The following is a 19,150-nucleotide window of genomic DNA, read 5'->3' as shown; positions in this document are numbered from 1 at the left end:
GTTTTGTCATCATTGTTCTGATTTTATTGCTACAAAACAGGAAACGTGAGAGACATTCACTTGAATGTTGATCCTCGGTCAGAAACCAATAGGCAAAGAGTCAAAACGGACGCATTGCACCAGGAGATTTAACATATTGATTCATCAAGTTTATCACCATGTGTGTAGCTCTACATAGTATAGCCTACACACTAAATGAATTGGAGATATTGGGCCCATTGTGAAATAAAGTGGTTGTACTATACAACAGAGAAATATTCATAAACACAATATTTATTTCAGATACAAAACACACGTACAAATTGCAGTAAAAAAATATATATAATTCACCAATCCATATACTATACACATTTTATGCTAACTCCTATTAACACTGTAGTTTTGACCTGAGTGACTACAATTTAGAGTTGTAAGTAAAATATGTGTAAAGGAGTATGTGGATTATAACCCTTCATTATTAAAAATTAATAGGGTTAAAGACTAATGTGCTAACAACAACAGGAAAGGAGTTCCGGAGTCACCAAGAGTGTAAACTTTTGTAAATATTTGGCAAATAATAAAAATGTGTCTCTGTTGTCGCACATTTGGAAACTTCATTGATGACATCAAACACCTTACTTTGCTGCATGTCTACAAAGTGTTACTAATTACTGTCAAACACTGGGATTTTCCTCCATCATCAGCTTCTCATTTCCTTCCTCAACATTCCTGGTCGGTCTCTCCTGTCCCACGGAGATGACCCGTTTGCAGAGCGTGAGCACCGGCCTGTACGGCCGAGACTGACGCAGGTCTTTGGATGATCTTGTCATGTTTTTGGCATCCTACATCGGATTTAGGAAAACAAGTTGTAGCCACATGTAAATCACATATAGTGAACATATATAATAATAGTTACTTTACTTGAAACTGTTTTGAATTCACTTACCCTGTACAGTGAGACCAAAATGAATGCTGGGATGCAAATCAGCGTACCGAGAAGTATGAGAACCAACACTACCTTGTACCCAGTGCGGAATGCATCATTAGATATCATGGACTCAGTCACAGTCAAAGTTGACTGTGCAAGATACATCACCATGAGCTAGAAGAAAGGAAACAGTCTAGTTAAAGAAAACAAGGAGGACAGGCCACTGACAGTTTTATGCACCTATGCAAATGGTATAAGTGACTATATACAATCCTGAAGTGTGTGGCTAAACATACAAAAATACCAGTATGCTCCTTTATCTGACACCTGTTAAGAATACTTTCTGTTCTGAAGCTGAGGAATAATTACCGATATGGCAAAAATGAAATATGTTAAACACAGCAAAGATGAAAGGTCTGAGAGAGGGAAACAGGGAGACATAAAGATAAGAAGGGCAGCAAAAGATCTGTGCTTTGACATAATGTGAAGAAAATGATGATTAGAAATGAAAACATGAGAGGAAGTAGGTCATTAAAGCAGAGAGCCGGCAAGATGGAGACACGAGGTGAGAAGAGCTAAGTGACAGAGACGTGACCCAGGTGTGAGGCCTCACCCAGCAGACGACTGGTATGATGAACATCCAGCAGTACTTCAGCACGGGGAACGGCTTGTACCCGATCATGTCCTCGATGTTGTCATAGAAACGATCTGCACCTGCAGACCAGTCACGGACAGGAGGCGTTAGTCAATCAAAGGAGGACAAAACTGTTCTGTTTTTACTGGGACTACAATCAAATGAGATTCATTTGCATTTTATTTTCAACTTTATGCTTCTTAACACTTCCACTCCATGTTTACTGTTACTTTTACTACTTTCTTTTAACACATATAGTTACTTTCACAATGACCTACTGTAACTTCCTGTCACACTGTGCCTGTGATGTGTTTTAATACTGTGGGCCCTAGTTTGGTGGCGCAGCGCAGGTGGCGCAAGGTAGCGCAGCCGGTCTAATGCAAGTTTCGACCAGCGCAGCCTAGCGCAAAGTCAGATTGGAAGATTGGAAGATTGGCAGATCGCGCTGCGCTGAGATAGGCGTGGCCGCGCAGCAGGGGGAGGCGTCACAGATTCTGCTTGGTGCAGTGGAAGTTTTGTGCGAAAATGTCCCGCCGAAGTTGCGCTGAAAGCTCGCCACCTCCAACCAGGTCTAATCTCAGCGCAGGGCGAAGCACAGCAGGTGCAGTGCAAGTTTGGCTGACTGACCTGCAGTGCACACACGTCACCAAGACCTCACAGGCAGATCTCCACAGTTCCAGACACATTTCAATGCAATAAATATCCACAATAACCACTATTTAATGCAACTAACGGAATCAACACGTGAATTTATATCTATATAGATTGTCCCGTCACATCTGACGTCAGATCAAAGCAGAGATCAAAGGCTGTCGGCGCGTAAAGGAAACTCCACCTGAATTAACACAGCAGGGACGAACTGGCACTGAAAAGCAGCTGTGGATGTCCCAAGCAGGACTGAGGGTGGATGACTGCATGTCGCTGCCGTGTTGAGATACCACTCTGCCCTTGTGATGATCGCTGTATTTATTTATTTACTTATTATTTCATAAGCGCGTGCGACCGCATCACGCAGCCGTAATGAAAAACAAAACACAAATCATTATCTCTCTTAGTCCACCACAACAGCCTCGGTATCAGATAGTCAGTATATAGCCTACTACAGTATACTCAGCATCTCTATCACAGAAAAAAAAGAGAAAAAAAGAGACGGACAGAGAGAGAGAGAGAGAGAGAGAGAGAGAGAGGAGGACAGAGAGAGAGAGAGAGAGAGAGAGGGAGAGAGAGAGAGCGTGTCCTTTACGCTGATTTCATCCACATGGTGTGTGTTTATGTTGTGATTAGTGTAGCCTACACCTCTCATCTTATACACAGGGTTTGAATAAATGTGAGTTTCTTTATTAGTTTATTAGTTGTTGTTTCTTAGATTGCGTAGGGGTTCTCAGTGTATCAGATCAATCCTGGTTAAGTATATTAGTAAACTCATTATTGGTCACTCTGAGCTCGGACCTCCGGACCAAAACAGCTGTTTCCTCCTGGGAGAGGTTCGGCCTCTGGCGTCGCTGTTTCCTCCGTCCATGTCCAAGTATAAAATGACAAACTTGCAGCGCGCATCACCCGCCGCGCAGTTAAAGGTGAGGAGAGGAGCTCCTTTGATTGGTGAAGATCTGACTCGGCTGTGTCAAACCCACTCCACGCCTTTCTCTCCTCCTCCTGTCTCCCTCCCGCCCTCTCTCCTCCCTCTTTGCCGTTTGCGCCGGTGGGAGGGACGAGGGGAGGGATTGCGCTGGTCTAAGTCTGACTGCGCGGCCCACCAAACTTGCGAAATGGACCTGGGCCACACCCCGTTGGCGTGGCGAAGCTGCGCTGATCTTAGACTTCACCTGGTCGACGAAACTAGGGCCCAAAATGAGAGACTATAGCTAAGCTGTTAGCTGGGAGCAGGAGGGGAGGGAGGAAGAGCAACCAGCGAATAAAACAAATATAAAAAAGAGGAACTGAAGAAAGAAACATGTTAAAAAACCATGGGACTGATGAAGTATGTGACCTGACTGATGGAACAACATCCACAACTTCATTTTTGTACAAACCTGTTTAGGAAATGCAGATACAACTCCATGAAGGAGACCCTGAAAACTAACCACAAGTTTGTGGACGAGGATAAGTGAGTGACCTCGTTTAAATTTAGGAGAAGACACATCCTCACACCTCACACAGACTCAGCTTGAGGAGGCAGGGCGGGCCAACGAGTGGCTAAACAACTCAAACTGGGAGGAGGAAGCAGATGCGGAAAGCGATCGATATCTCACTCTGCATCGCTTTGCTGCAGCGTCTGGACTCTTGTGTGGAAATGAAAATGCACCTGTCTATGTCAGAGAAACTGAATATATACACATCGCCAGGCTGTTTGTAAGAAATGTATAATAATTATAATAATATATTGCTTCCACATGATGCAATTTAGCCAGTAAATGTGCTGATAATGAAGGTGTAGGAAGTGCTGAGAGCTCAGGAGATCCATCGGACTTAATGTTGGAAGAAGACGTACATGGATGTGAAAGATTAATATCTGTAGCACAAGTGATAGATGGAGCCAGTAGGCAGAGCACTGATCCCTCTGATTCAGGATAAACTCGGCTCAGGCGAAGCACTGAATGAATCATGCTGGTAAAATACTAGTAATAGTCAAAAACCTTTTTTTTTTGTCTACTAAATTTACAGAGCTCAGTGGGAATCAAACAAATAGTATATAACACCGCACAATGTGTTGCTTGAGTCAGACTTGGTTTTTTCCCAAGTCTTTGTGCAAAGTCTGGACAAATATGAGCGAGGTGTTAGGCCTCTCACCTAATATTTGGTAATAAGAATCATATCAAAAATAATAAAGAAAGCTTTTGTTGCTCACAAATTTTCAATTCCCAATGTGTTTCAAATTAATTTGAAATCATTGCATCTGTAAATTAACAGACTCTAAATATTCTCAAACAAAATCTGATGCAGAGTCTTGTTTACTTCCTTCCGTTCCTTTTTGTGCTGTTAGAAGAGCTGTTTTACTCAAGATGAAAATAAAATGTAGATTTCAAAGTTGTTCTTTTTTTAATCTGAAGCTTTCTGACAGATAAGATTAAAGTAATACAGATACAGATTAGTTGAAGGAACAAATGCTGCAGTCTAATTAAGATGAGGAAATATTATAGAGCTCATTTTGGCATCTGAATGTTGCGCACTGCTGATTGTGCTGATAGTGTAAGGATAATAAACTAAAAGTTATCACAGATCACTGGCATCAGAGTTATACCTTATTAGAAGAGTCAATCAGATATTTAGAAGAAAGTCGTTTTCAGGCTTTTCGAGGTGAGTAAATCACTTTGGTGTTGGTCCAAAGGCATGACTTACCATAGACCCAGGAAATGATGACAGCCTCAAGACCGATGATGACATAGGTAATTATGCTCCAATGATAAGTCAGTAGAACGAGGTGAAGCCCCCCCTGAAACATGAGCAGAAAAAACATGTAGAACAAAGGTCAGTCAGAATGAGAGGAGGAACTGTACAGTAACCTTAACTTTGCGTCACATAACCAGCTTGTTACACTTTTATAATTATATCACTTGTTTTTACTTTACATTAGTGATGAGTGGCAGCCCCAGCAGGAAGGAAACGACAGCAATGACCAGGACCAGTATCTCTCTGCCCAGAGGCCTCCTCAGGTAACGTGGGAACAGGTCTGTAATGGATGTGGCCAGACTGTCCATGTACAGACACTGTGTGGGCGCAGAGCGGGAGATTACCGTCTTTGTGCAGTAACTAGAATGTGACCTTGATATGTTCTGTGCTGTATGATATGTACCTGATTGTCTAGTGCCAAGACGAAGAACATGAAGAAGAGGAGAAAAGCCCAAAAAGATGAGCCAGGCAGCATTGTCATAATCCTGGGGAAACCTATGAAGAGCAGCTCCATCCCTGTAGAAAGTACATGAATGCATTTATTCATAGGTAAAACAAACAAATTCACAATAGAAAATCAAAAACAACAGACAGAAAGAAATAAACATATTTTTTGTGGAAGATGATTGACTTTTTTCTCATCATACTTATCATATGCTGACCTTTTTTTCTCTTAATATTATTAATTAGTTTGATAACTTGCAACGTTAAAAAAAAACACTTTACTTTGTTTTATGGAAGGTCTACATTATTTATCCTCATGTTACTTGTCACAGTAACTGAAACATTTTCAGATTTACGTATCTTAGGACAAGATGCCATCTTGTGGACATCGGTGGTTGTTGTCCATACTGCCCTCATTCACAGCAACAAAAATAATAAACAGTGATGAAAAAAAACAACTAATTTAGGATTCTTTAATGCCTACATTTATTGCATGACCTCGAGAGTGAAAGCTAAATAATAAGGAGGGAGACTTACCACTTCCAAGAAAACCTTCGTTCATGTCTGATTCCAGCTGCTCAGACAAGAATCCCACCATTGGGAACACAACCATACAAGCAAAGAAATTGGTGACGGCAATCAGAGAAGATAGTAGCCAACAATCCCTGCAACAGAACAGCAAGACGAGGTCGAAGAAGACAAAAATGAAAGACATGCACATTCGATAAAATTGAGAGAGTAACATGTCTGTGAGTAAGGGCACTGACCTGTAGCAGTCGTTTTTGTATTTGTTGTAGCTTCCTAGTGTAGTCAGTACTCCAATGGACAGACAGTGGGAGGAGACCACCTCATGCACTGCACTAATCCAAAGCTAGAGAAGGAATGAGAATGAGAAACTTTATTTGTATTTGTAAACTACATATGAGAGTTTCCTTGAAAGTTCACATTGTTGAAATAATCCGGTCCATATGCTTCTCATCAACCATTTGTCAGCTGAATGTATGCGTACATGTTTGTGTTTGTGTGTGTATGTGTGTTCTTTTCTGTTTTTGTTTGTGTTGTATTTACAAGAATGTGCCCCGTGTGTGTATGGGGGAGGGGTTGTGGTCCTGGTCCTGGTCCTGGTCCTGACACCATGTGGTTAACATTAGAAACACCATGGTGGCGTGAGCTGGCAAAACTCCAGATGAACATACTGGTGCATGAACGGCTCTGAGTGACTCACACTGGACAAAGAGGAAACTCTTGTGTCCTTTATCTGAAAGTCCTATTGGCTTCCCTGCATACATGCAGGTGCATTCCAATGCACAAGGAGACACATTCACACATATACAGTAAAAGAATCCAGATGTTGGCTGGAGTTCCTTCGTGATTTCCTGTGCAGTTTGAGCAGAGACTTAAGCAAGACACACATTAAAAACAGGTCTGTTTTCACGTCTCTTTCTTAAGAGCATCTAGTATTGCATAACTCTTGTCCCATAACTGCTTTCATCTGTTTTCAGCCTTACGCCAAAATATATTCTTTGTTTTCCCATTTGTGTTTTTCATGATGTCGGGGTTCGATACTTTGTAGCGATGGAAGGAAAGATGATGGCCCAGTCGGCAAACTTTTGTTGGGTGATTTTCTTTTTATTACACCAAAAAAAACCAAAATACTCACAGGTGGCAACGTAAAAAAAAAAACCCACAGGAATATTTACAACAAGATGGGGCAAAAGATATGTACAGGAATCAGGCAGCAAGTCTGTATGCTCCTCAGCCGAACACCCCTTCAAGTGAGCTGAGCTCTCTTTAAATACCCCCTTGGCCCCTCCCCCGGGCAAACCAATTAACAAAACACAGGGGTTTAAGAAACATAAACTGGGAAAAATACACAAAACTTACAGAACCCCTTTAAATCAAACCCCAGCACTGTGGCACTAACAACCCCCCATATGGCTGCGCCACTTTTCCCCCAGAACACATAAATTAACCATACTTTATAACAATTCACCACATATGGTTCAGTCCGTGGTCACCTGACCCAAGGTAGCGCGCCACAGTGCGCTACTTATTACGTGGACCGGAACTGCCTCGGTTCGGCCAGTGAACCCGAGTCAGACTTCCGCAGCAACAGCAGGTGAGCGTGTGTGTGTAGGTGTGCGTATGTATGTGTCACGTAGGTGCCGAGTGTGCACCCTCGACGACCCACAGTGGGGAGAACAGAGTTCAGGGCACGGGAAAAGTTTATGCCACCGCTGGACCGCGAGATGCGGCCGGCGGGGAACGCCGGAACAATGAGGGCGCAGCGCGCGCCCCCGACACCGGCACTCTCTGGGAAAGAGAGCGCGCCGGTCAGGGAATGACGGGGCGTTCAAAGGCGCTCCGTCACATTATCCCCCTCCTCCCCGAGGTTGACGATGTGCGGCAACCTGGAGAGATAATCTGCCACAACGTTGGTCTTGCCAGCTCGATGTCGGATCTGGAACTGGAATGGCTGGAGAGAGAGGTACCAGCGGGTGAGACGACTGTTGTGGTCTTTCATGGAGTTAATCCAGGTCAGAGCCCTGTGATCAGTCTCTAAGTCAAACTCCCTCCCCAGCAGGTAGTACCTCAAACTCTCCAGGGCCCATTTGATGGCCAGGCCCTCCTTCTCCACAGTAGAGTACCTGGTCTCCCGTGGCAGCAGCTTCCGGCTCAGGTACAGCACCGGTCGCTCGTCACCCGGCTCACCTTGGGCCAGGACTGCCCCCAGTCCCACCGCTGAGGCATCGGTCTGAACCAGGAACCGCTGGCTGAAGTCCGGGCTCCTCAGAACTGGCGAAGAGCACAAACAGGCCTTGAGAGCTCGGAACGCCGCCTCGCAGTCCTCGTTCCAGATGACTGGGTTCCTCTGGTCCTTCGCCGTCAGTGCTGTCAAAGGTGCTGCGATGGTGGCGAACTGTGAGACGAACCTCCTGTACCAGCCGGCCAAGCCCAAGAAGGACCTCACCTCCTTCTTTGTGCGAGGGCGTGGGCAGCTACGGATGGCCTCGACCTTGTCCACCTGTGGTCGGACCTCCCCTCGTCCAAGCCGGTACCCCAAGTACTTCGCCTCCTCCCTGGCCCATTGACACTTGGCGGAATTCAGCGTTAGGCCTGCCTGCTGGATCTGGCCCAGGACCCGCTCCAGATCACGCAGGTGCTGCTCCCAGGTGGCACTGAAAATGACCACGTCATCGAGGTAGGCAGCACTGCAGTCCTCACACCCCCGCAGGACACGGTCCATCAGCCTCTGGAAAGTTGCCGGTGCTCCATGTAGGCCGAAGGGCATCACCGTGAACTGGAAGAGGCCGGCAGGTGTCTGGAACGCTGTGCAGGGACGACTGGACGCTTCCAGGGGTACCTGCCAGTACCCTTTACAGAGGTCCAGGGTGGTGATGAACCTAGCCCGACCAATCCTCTCCAGCAGGTCGTCGATCCGGGGCATCGGGTAGGCGTCAAACTCTGACATGGCGTTGACCTTCCGGAAGTCGATGCAGATGCGCAGGGAACCGTCCTTCTTCCCCACAATGACCACCGGGCTACACCACTCAGACTGCGACGGCTCGATCACCCCCAAGCGCTGCATCTCCTCCACCTCCTTCTGAAGTTTGGCCACAAGATGCTGGGGCACTCGGTAGGCCCTCTGACGAACCGGCCCCTTGTCTTTCAGCCGGACCACGTGCTCCACGAGGTCCGTCTTCCCCGGGTTGGCCGCGAAGAGCTTGGCGACCCCCTGGAACACCTGGCACAGCTGGCTGGACTGGGTGGCAGAGAGGTGCCCGAGAGCAGGCTCCGCAGACTGGCGGAGGTCGGCAAGGGTAGACTCCTCTTCCCCCTCGCTGTCCACTGCCGTCACCAGCAGGGACGCCACAGGAACCCGAACCGGAGCCTCCTTCCACTCCTTCAGCAGGTTGACGTGGTAAACCTGCTTCGCCCTTTTCTTGTCCGGGTGGTGGATCTCGTACGTCACCGGGCCCATCTTCCTGAGGACCGTGTACGGGCCCTGCCACTTGGCCAGCAGCTTGCTGTTGGAGGATGGCAGGAGGAGTAAGACCTTCTGGCCGGGCTGGAACTCCCGGTGCCTGGCCTGTCGGTCGTACCACGCCTTCTGGGTCTGCTGGGCTTCACGAAGGTTGACCTCTGCCTCTTCTCTGTACGCCGCCAACCGGTCCCTCATCTCCAGCACGAACTGGACCACACCCCGGTCACTGGTGCCAGTTGTGGGAGCCTCCCAGGTCTTCCGCAGCAGATCCAATGGCCCCTGTACCTCCCAGCCATACAGGAGCTCAAACGGCGAAAACCCTGTGGACGCTTGGGGAACCTCCCGGTAGGCGAAAAGCAGGTAGGGCAGCCACTGGTCCCAGTCTCTCCCGGTGTCGTCCACAAACTTCTGCAGCATCTTCTTCAGGGTCTGATTGAAGCGCTCGACCAGGCCGTCCGTCTGAGGATGGTACGGGGTGGTCTTGATCGCCGAAATCCCCAGCTGCCGGTGGAAGAGCTGCAGGAGTCTGGAGGTGAAGTTGGTCCCCTGGTCTGTAATGATCTCGTCCGGTACACCAACCCTGGAAAGCAACTGGACAAGACAACGCAGAACAGCAGGAGCAGTGACCGTGCGCAGGGGGAAAGCCTCCGGGAACCGTGTGGCGTAGTCACAGAGCACCAGGATGTACTGGTGCCCCCCACTGCTCTTCACCAGTGGGCCCACAATGTCCATGGCCACACGCCTAAACGGAGTGGAGATCACAGGCAGGGGTTGTAGGTAGGCTCGGTCGGACTGGCGGACATAGCAAGTTTTCTGACAGGTGGGACAGGTTTTGCAAAAGGTTTGCACATCAACATACATAGAAGGCCAATAGAACCTGGAGGATATGCGCAAATATGTTTTGTTGCGGCCAAGATGACCTGCCCAAGGCAAGGTGTGTGCCAGGTGCATTATCATCGGCCGACATGACACAGGAACCACAAGGCGTTTGACACCATCCGCCACTGCATACAAAACATTACTGTCAACAACAAAACATTCTTTCTCCCCTTTTGACATATCCAGCCCACCAACCACCTTGGCGAACAAGGGCTTCAGAGTCCCATCCTCCCTTTGCAGGGCCCCAATGTCCTCTGGCACCTCCCACATGCCCCGCCCCTTTGCACAGTCTGGCTCCCGGGACTTCAGCCCCTTTTCAAACCGCCGCTGGCGGCGAGACTTCCTGGGCCCCTTCATGGCCCCCTCAAACAAACTGCTGTCCAGGGTTGAAAATAGTTCTGGATCGGGCCCCTTTTCCGGCCCTGGGTCAGCCGTCACCCCCGCCCTGGCCTGGGCACGGGTGATCACATGACCAGACAAACCCTTCCCCAGGTCACTGTCTTTGGGGCCGGCCTCCAGCAGCACGTCCAGCAGCACAGGTAAGTCCCACCCCAGGATAGCAGCCACGGGTAACCTTTCCACTACCCCAACAGTCAGCAGGTAAGGTTGCTCATCCACCACCACCGTCACCTCAGCTGTGGGGTAGGAATGGCTGTCCCCGTGTACACACACAATGTCTTCCCTTCTGCTATAATCCACCATGCCCGTTGGCACCAACTCCCTTCGGACCAGCGTCAGGAAGCTCCCCGAGTCAACCAGAGCAGTCACAGACTCACCATTAATGGTAACATCCTTAAAGCGCTGTTTCCCTCCCCCAGTACTTGCAACCTCAACCCGAGGAGTGTAACATGCCCCGCTAAGCTTAGCTTTTCTGATGGGGCACAACGAAGCCTTGTGCCCTGCTTGCTGGCAGTAGAAACAGATGAACTCCTTACCGGGACTGCGCTGGCGAGGTGCAGGCCGGGCGTCTCCAGGCAGATGCTGGCCGGCTCTGGCTGCTGGTCTGGGCTGCGATGACACCTGACGACTGGGACCACCGTGGTAGGCAGGCGGGCCTCCCCTCCGTGCGTTGAGGTACTGCAGCGCTAGCTTGCCTGCAGCTAGCCCATCCGTCGGCTCGTGCTCCTTCACCCAGGTGCGGATGTCTGCTGGGAAGACTCGCAGCAGCTGCTCCAAAATGACCTGCTCACCGATCTGCTCCTTGGTATGCTGCTCTGGCCGAATCCACCGACGGTAGAGACCCTTTAAGCGGTGGTAAGTCTCTGTTGGGTTCTCTCCCGGCGGAACTGCCATGGCCCGGAACTGCTGGCGATACGTCTCCGGTGAGATGTCAAACTTGGTCAGGAGTGCCGCCTTCAGGTCCAGGTACGAATGAGCCCTCTCCTCGTCCATAGCGGTGTATGCCTCTAGCGCCTTCCCAGTGAGTAGCGGCACCAGGCGACACGCCCACTCACCATCTGGCCAACCCCACGTTCTGGCAATCCGCTCGAAGCGAAGCAGATAATTTTCAATGTCCTCCCCAGCCAGGTACTGGGGAATCTTGGGGTCGCCACAGGGTCTGTCCTCCGGCCTCGGAGGTTCTGAACCACTGCTCACCCCAAACCTTGGTGCCCTTAAGGGTGAACTGCGGCGCGGTGCGGCGGGTGTCGGTAAGTCCATTCTCAGGCTCATCAGCGACCTCTCAGATGGTGACAGGGACCCGATCTCTGGGATAGGTGCAGGAACAGGGGCTACCGGCCTCGGCCCTGTTACTGCCTGACCCAGTTGCGGGGCTGGCCACGAAGCCCGGAGTCCCCGGAGCTCTGCCAGAAACCCCTCCTCTCTTCTCTGCTGTCCCTCCAGGAAGGTCCTCATGACAGCCACCAGCTCCTCTCCTGGACTTGGAGCTCCAGGGCCGGCCTGCAGGACTGGAGCCGCTGCACCCCCTTCGTCCTCCTCGGCTGTGGACCAGGCTCCCTCCTCGCCATCTTCGTCCTGTACTGGTTCCTCCTTTTGTGAGCGCAACCCGGTACGTCTTCCTGTGTACCGGAGGCGCCCTCGTCGACTGGCCATCCCACTTCTGACACCAAATGTCGGGGTTCGATACTTTGTAGCGATGGAAGGAATGATGGCCCAGTCGGCAAACTTTTGTTGGGTGATTTTCTTTTTATTACACCAAAAAAAACCAAAATACTCACAGGTGGCAACGTAAAAAAAAAAACCCACAGGAATATTTACAACAAGATGGGGCAAAAGATATGTACAGGAATCAGGCAGCAAGTCTGTATGGTCCTCAGCCGAACACCCCTTCAAGTGAGCTGAGCTCTCTTTAAATACCCCCTTGGCCCCTCCCCCGGGCAAACCAATTAACAAAACACAGGGGTTTAAGAAACATAAACTGGGAAAAATACACAAAACTTACAGAACCCCTTTAAATCAAACCCCAGCACTGTGGCACTAACAACCCCCCATATGGCTGCGCCACTTTTCCCCCAGAACACATAAATTAACCATACTTTATAACAATTCACCACATATGGTTCAGTCCGTGGTCACCTGACCCAAGGTAGCGCGCCACAGTGCGCTACTTATTACGTGGACCGGAACTGCCTCGGTTCGGCCAGTGAACCCGAGTCAGACTTCCGCAGCAACAGCAGGTGAGCGTGTGTGTGTAGGTGTGCGTATGTATGTGTCACGTAGGTGCCGAGTGTGCACCCTCGACGACCCACAGTGGGGAGAACAGAGTTCAGGGCACGGGAAAAGTTTATGCCACCGCTGGACCGCGAGATGCGGCCGGCGGGGAACGCCGGAACAATGAGGGCGCAGCGCGCGCCCCCGACACCGGCACTCTCTGGGAAAGAGAGCGCGCCGGTCAGGGAATGACGGGGCGTTCAAAGGCGCTCCGTCACACATGAGTACTGTGTATGGTTCCCACAGTGGGGTGGTTCATAGCTGTTTCACAGATGCAACACATCAATGTCTGATAGGAGGAGTCCCATTTTGCCTTCTAACAAAAGAAAAGGCGAATACAAAATGGATCTTGGTTGGTTTTCCTTGTTAAAGGTAGGATACCTTTTTCTGGAGTGTTTTTACTGTACTGCTGGAATTCCTCTTCACACCCTGATTGCAACCAATTAGTAAATGCTTTTTCACAAAAATGAAAAATGTGAGTCACTTGTGGAACGGACAATCCTGTAAAAACACCATCCAATCATGTTGAACGTGGATGGATTGTGATCTATCATCTATAAAACTGCCAACTTCCAAATTCTATGAACCAAATAAAATGTTGCTGCTTCATTAGGCTACGTAGCTGGCAATTCCCCATACTGCTCTGTGGCCAGTCTGTCACCTGTGCATGCATTCAGAGCATTCGTGTACACTCGTGGAACGCGCACCTTCAGCGCTGCAGAAACCTATTTTCAGACTTTACCCAGCAAAAAGAAATACTATTTTCCGCCAATTCAAGAATTCAAGACAATCTGCCTTATTACCCTACAAAATTATGTGCGGCAAGTTTTAAAACTTCTCAGCGTGTTAAATGTCATGTGTGGCGTGTGAGCGTGAGAACTTTTTGAAATGTGTAAGAGCCCTGGGCTGCACTGTGTATGCAAAGCAAAGCAAACAGTTCATGATGACATTAATTTCTTACTGAGATATTAGCCAAATCCTTGTACAAATCGGTGAAGAAATATAACAGGCCACTTGCAGCTCCTGGGAGCGACACTCCGCGGAAGAAGAGGATGACCAGTAGCACATAAGGTAATGTGGCTGTGACGTACACCACCTACAACCATAAAAATGCACACAAACATTTTTTTTACAGTTTAAAATGCATTTAAAATACACATGTCTGTAGAAGCTGTAAGTAAAATTGTCATGGCTAATGTTTTAGTACACTCTTGCCAATGCCATATCAAGCAAATACAGAGTAATCTTGTGATTCAGGTCTCTGCAATAATCTCCAGTGATTTTCAAGTGCTATATAGAGACACAATTACATTGAGTGCACGGTCAATTTATTTTGTTTCATTTACCAAAACAAAGAAGAGAAATTAAGCTTCAGACAGCAGACTGTGCATTGAGGGACTGCAACCAAATGTCCTGTATCCTAAAACAATACTCACCTTTCCTGTGATTCTGATTCCCTTCCATGTGCAGAAGTAACATATAACCAAGGCAAGCAGGAGACACAGAGCCAGGTCCCAGTGCACATTACCCAGGGACCCATCATCTGACAGCCTTAACACACGATTACTGTGAGACAGAGATACATTAACACACATACACAAACATAATTGTCTGCAAATAACAAGCAGGACTTCTGACTATAGCCTCCATATACAACAAAAGTGAAAAAAAAACAGTTTACTTTGGATGGCTTCAGTTACTTTTATAAAAAAAAATGCAGGGAAAAGAGCTGACATTTCTTTCCATGATGTAGCACAGATGCATATAGCAAATGATCTCCTCTCACACCAAATCAGGGGATTATCATGTGGAAAGCTGTTTCAGCTGTGTCAATGCTTTTTTTTATGTTTAAAGATGTTGGGTGTGTCTGTGGATGTGTTTTGTGTGTTACTTACTACCAGTACTCCCATGCTGGACTCTGATGCCTGTTCTCGATGACATTTCTGGAAAAATTACAGGCAGGTAAGTAAAGTGACTACTACCAATATTTATTATCTATTATTAATATTATCTTCAGACAGATTAAGGCTAGCTGATTCCGTGTGTCTAATCTTTCTGCTAAATGTGCAGGTGGGTGTAAATATGTGCTTTTCACGATTAAACTGTCCTAAGGTAATGGAGCAACTACTAATTAGTTATCACAGAAACAGATGTAAGATCCCCCTCGTCTGAAAATTAGAGACAGTTTACCAGGTACACCACAATAATAAAGATGTAACTTGCCCATAATCAGAGGATGAATCCTCATAGGAGAAGTTTCTTGGAAATGAAGAGTTGAGACATAATTCTATAAGAAAGAAGAAAGAGAGATAAAGATGAGATTGATGGTGCACATTTTAAAATACTAAAATGTGAAGGAAGATTTGTCTTTGTTTCCTCTGAAACAAGATTGAGGAAGTGTGTGTGTTTGTGAAATTCCATACAGCTAATAAGACACAGATGTGCCTTACCGGTGTTCCACTTGTTCCCGCATGTGGACCAAGGCAGAGGGCTTCGAAATGAGTTACCAAGGTAGAAGATAATCCATGAGAGCACCACTATAGAGTAGATGTTGGTTATTGTCACAATCACTTGGGATACAATCCCAACCCCTGCAGAACACAGAAAGTTGTCACATAGTTAGTGAAAGTTTCTCACTGCTGTCTTATCCTGTTATGCAACAGTTACAACGCCACTGGGCTGGACTACACTGTATGTATACATACAGTTACAGTTACATATTATTATTATAGATCCCCTTGGTTTAACATGACAGGTTTTACGGGTAGCAAAAAAAGAACTACACAAAAAAACACCATAACATACCAACTATCAATTAAAGGAGAAGTGCAGTTTTTTACAAACCGGACCTTATTTCTGGCATAAAATATGGTCGTTTAACCACCTGTATAACTGTGGTGTCTTTAGAAGTCCTTCGGATAATATTTAGATCCATTCGAGAGCCATGTATGTCCATATAGTGAGAGTGATTGGGGCACCGAAATGCAGCATCTAATTAACACATTATTTGCCGCGAAACTCGTTCATTTCACCAATATTTTGTTATGTTTCATTGTGTATGTTATGTTTCTTTGTCTCCAAAAGAAAGAATGGATCTAAATATCGTCCGAAAGACTCATAATGACACCAAAGTTATATGGGTGAGTAAACAACCGTATTTTTAAAAAAAACGGCCCGTCTCCTTTAAATGTTCCCTGCTTTGACTAACCATTTATTTAAATGGAGCTTTGTTTGAAATGTAGATAATGGGGAAAAGTTCAAGTTCAGGTTCAAGTTCAAGTTTAGTCGTTTTGGCTAACTTCTTGTCAGCCGATGGAGTTAGCAGTCCCCGCCCTCGTCCCTATGTCACCACATTCACGCGCATCCCTTGGCTGCACACACAGAGAGGACTGCCCCTTTATGCCGTTCTCTCTCCTCATTGGATAAAGGTTGTAGGATACAAGGAAAGTTTTCTCCTCGGCTTACAGCAGAGCAGAGTGACTGAAAGACCTGTGTTTCGGACCAAACACTCTATGTAAGTGATTGCTGTCGGAAGATATAACTATTCAAGACTTATATTAACACGCTTACTTCTGCTTTAAAACCCTGCTCCTAAACATCCATTTGGAATGACTCTTAAAGGGATAGTTCAACATTTTGGCAAATTGGCCCATTGCCATAATCGCTATAGTCATAGCAGTAGGTTCGTTACCTTTATTTGTCGGTGTAAGCTATTTTTAGAAGCTGAGCAGCCGAGCTGCTCAGAGCTACGCTATGGAGGCTAGTGGGATTTTTTGGTTTCCCTCATCAAATACACAATCCAACAACTCCAAAACACTCTCGTGGACAAGATGTGACCTGCACATTCACCACGCTTAGGATAATAACACAATGTTACGAGACGGAGTCGTTTTAGAGGTAAATTCATGCAAAACAGCTGACTTCAGCGTTGACTTCAGGGACAGTTTTTCAGCAAGCAGTCTCTGTATTTACCTCTAAAACAACTCCGTCTCGTAACGTTCCATTATTATCTCATAGCGTGGTGAATGTGCAGGTCACATCTTATCCACGAGTGTTTTTGGATTGTGTATTTGATGAGTTTGATGAGAGAAACCAAGAAATCCCACTAGCCTCCATAGCGTAGCTCTGAGCAGCTCACGGCTGCATTCCGCCATTCTAAAAATAGCTTACACTGACAAATAAAGGTAACGAACCTACTGCTATGACTATAGCGATTATGGCAATGGGCCAATTTGCCAAAATGTTGAACTATCCCTTTAACAGTTTAGTAAAAAAGCCTTTATGTGCTACTATTTACACTTTTTTTAGGTATATGTTTTGGGGCTTTTTTGCCTTTAATGCACAGGACAGTTGAGAGAGAGAGATAGGAAATGGGAGGCAGAGAGGGGGGGAATGACACGCAGGAAAGGGCCGCTCGACGCAGGAATCGAACCGGGGCCGCCTGCAGTGAGGACTGTAGCCTCAACACATGGGGCGGGTGCTCTACCAACTGAGCTACCAACTATTTACACATTTTAAGAATTTCCAATTCAACAAACAACCCAAGCCTTTTTTGTTTTACCCTGAAACATGGGGCAGATCTTCCTCCAGGTGGTGACTGCACCCTCACTCGTGTACTGACCCAATGCTGTCTCCAGGAAGAGCATGGGCATGCCAATGAAGAAGAGGCAGATGCAGTAAGCATACAAAAAATTAACTGAAAAGATATGTAAAGCAGGGGGTTACTATACAAGCATGAACTGACAGTTCCTAAAAACATAGGCTGCAAAGCAACAAACTTCTCCATAGTCAAGGATTATTGAGAAACCTGATCATGTAACTAGCTGCAAGTGGAATAACAGAGATCAAACTGACAGATTTACAGCTTTGAGTGTCCTCTTCGTCTTTTCACCTAACAGTTTTCTATTTCTTATGCATTTGTATATGACATGTATTATGTTGCACAACATATATTAACAGGCTTTGCTGCATTGGAAAAACAAGTATAAACAAACTCATAGTCAGGCACAGACAGTTTTTCAGGCTGTCTGCCAAACCCATCCCGCCAACAAAAGGTCACAAATGCCCTCACCTCCTCCAAATATGTGAGAGTAAAAGGCAAATCTGGCTATTTGTCCCATGTCAAAGAGAAATCCAATCATCGAAAAAATAAACTCCTTTTTGTTGGCCCACTTCTCCCTTGGACGGACCCCTTCATCTGGCTCCACATTCCTATCGGAGTCTCCTTCGACAGTTTCCCTACCCATGGTCTCTCAGTCGGTTCCCTGCACATAGAAGACATCTGAGTGAAATGCAAACCTGTTTTCATGTGCTCTTCTCAGACACACATGGAACAACACAAAAAACAGCTCACACTGGCTTGTATTCAAGTCTCTGGTTCTCCAACAGAAAGAGAATGTGACACTCTATGATCAAATGTCAAAATGCAATAATGACTTCAAAGACATACTGTATATTGAAGAAGAAAAAACACTGAAAAACATAATCTGAGCCAATCATTATTCTAACCACTTGAAACATTAACGGCTCAAGTTTACTCACCGGCAGATTTTTCCGTGCACAACTGTCTGAGAGAAGTTGAGGAAAAGACTTCATGTGGGAGTGGCCTAAAATGCCTGCCACAGTCTTTTTCTCCCCCACCCACCCACCCACCACAGGACTACGTTCAAAGTTGTGGGAGACAGCTGGCATCCTGCTGGCATGTAACCAAAAAGAAAATGTAATGAAAATGAAAAACTAATCTATTGAGAAACAAACAAAAAAGAAGTCTAGTCAGGATCAAACAATCTTGAGGTTGTCACAGTTTGTCTCCTGTTAATGTCTTGTTTAATGGACTTGGACGCCTCCATGGAAACGGCTCTCTGAACGCTATGCAATTCCACATGATGTCGTCACGTGTCTCCGGTAAAAATTATATAAAATCAGTTGTGTATTAGTTTAGAAAGCATCGTGTTTTGTCATCATCGTTCTGATTGTATTGCTACAAAACAGGAAACGTGAGAGACATTCACTTGAATGTTGATCCTCGGTCAGAAACCAATAGGCAAAGAGTCAAAACGGACGCATTGCACCAGGAGATTTAACATATTGATTCATCAAGTTTATCATCACCATGTGTGTAGCTCTAGCCTACATAGTATAGCCTACACACAAAATGAATTGGAGATATTGGGCCCATTGTGAAATAAAGTGGTTGTACTATACAACAGAGAAAACACAATATTTATTTCAGATACAAAACACA

The 19,150-nt window shown here is 46.6% G+C and overlaps 2 protein-coding genes across 2 annotated transcripts in view; both read right to left on the bottom strand.

Annotated features, from left to right (window-relative positions):
- LOC311006903 (sodium- and chloride-dependent GABA transporter 2-like) overlaps positions 1–19,150 on the bottom strand; it is a 48,974-nt gene that overhangs the window by 18,730 nt on the left and 11,094 nt on the right. The gene's annotated exons all lie outside the window — the stretch shown is intronic.
- On the bottom strand, positions 316–18,494 carry LOC311006461 (sodium- and chloride-dependent GABA transporter 2-like). Its single transcript, XM_083999306.1, has 16 exons — positions 18,448–18,494; positions 17,978–18,170; positions 17,468–17,602; positions 15,357–15,497; positions 15,130–15,193; positions 14,802–14,849; positions 14,343–14,472; positions 13,868–14,002; positions 6,140–6,243; positions 5,910–6,037; positions 5,332–5,444; positions 5,108–5,245; positions 4,878–4,971; positions 1,521–1,621; positions 926–1,081; positions 316–821 (listed from the first exon to the last, which is right to left on the bottom strand). Exons 2-16 carry the CDS (start codon positions 18,150–18,152, stop codon positions 654–656), a joined length of 1,830 nt encoding a protein of 609 aa, XP_083855432.1. The 5' UTR covers positions 18,153–18,170; positions 18,448–18,494; the 3' UTR covers positions 316–653.

The sequence above is a fragment of the Trachurus trachurus genome (genome assembly GCF_905171665.1).
Source record: "Trachurus trachurus genome assembly, chromosome: 23".
Taxonomy (NCBI): Eukaryota; Metazoa; Chordata; class Actinopteri; order Carangiformes; family Carangidae; genus Trachurus; species Trachurus trachurus.
The sequence above is the reverse complement of the archived record's forward strand: the minus strand, read 5'-3'. Positions and strand labels throughout refer to the sequence as shown.

What these genes read in the sequence shown, in the direction of transcription:
- LOC311006461 (XM_083999306.1), bottom strand. Translation starts at nt 18,152, where the DNA reads ATGGGTAGGGAAACTGTCGAAGGAGACTCCGATAGGAATGTGGAGCCA. An exon ending in CTCTCACATATTTGGAGGAG is followed by an intron (nt 17,603 to 17,977) that starts GTGAGGGCATTT and finishes ATATCTTTTCAG; the next exon opens with TTAATTTTTTGTATGCTTAC. An exon ending in CCAGCATGGGAGTACTGGTA is followed by an intron (nt 14,473 to 14,801) that starts GTAAGTAACACA and finishes TCTGTCTCACAG; the next exon opens with TAATCGTGTGTTAAGGCTGT.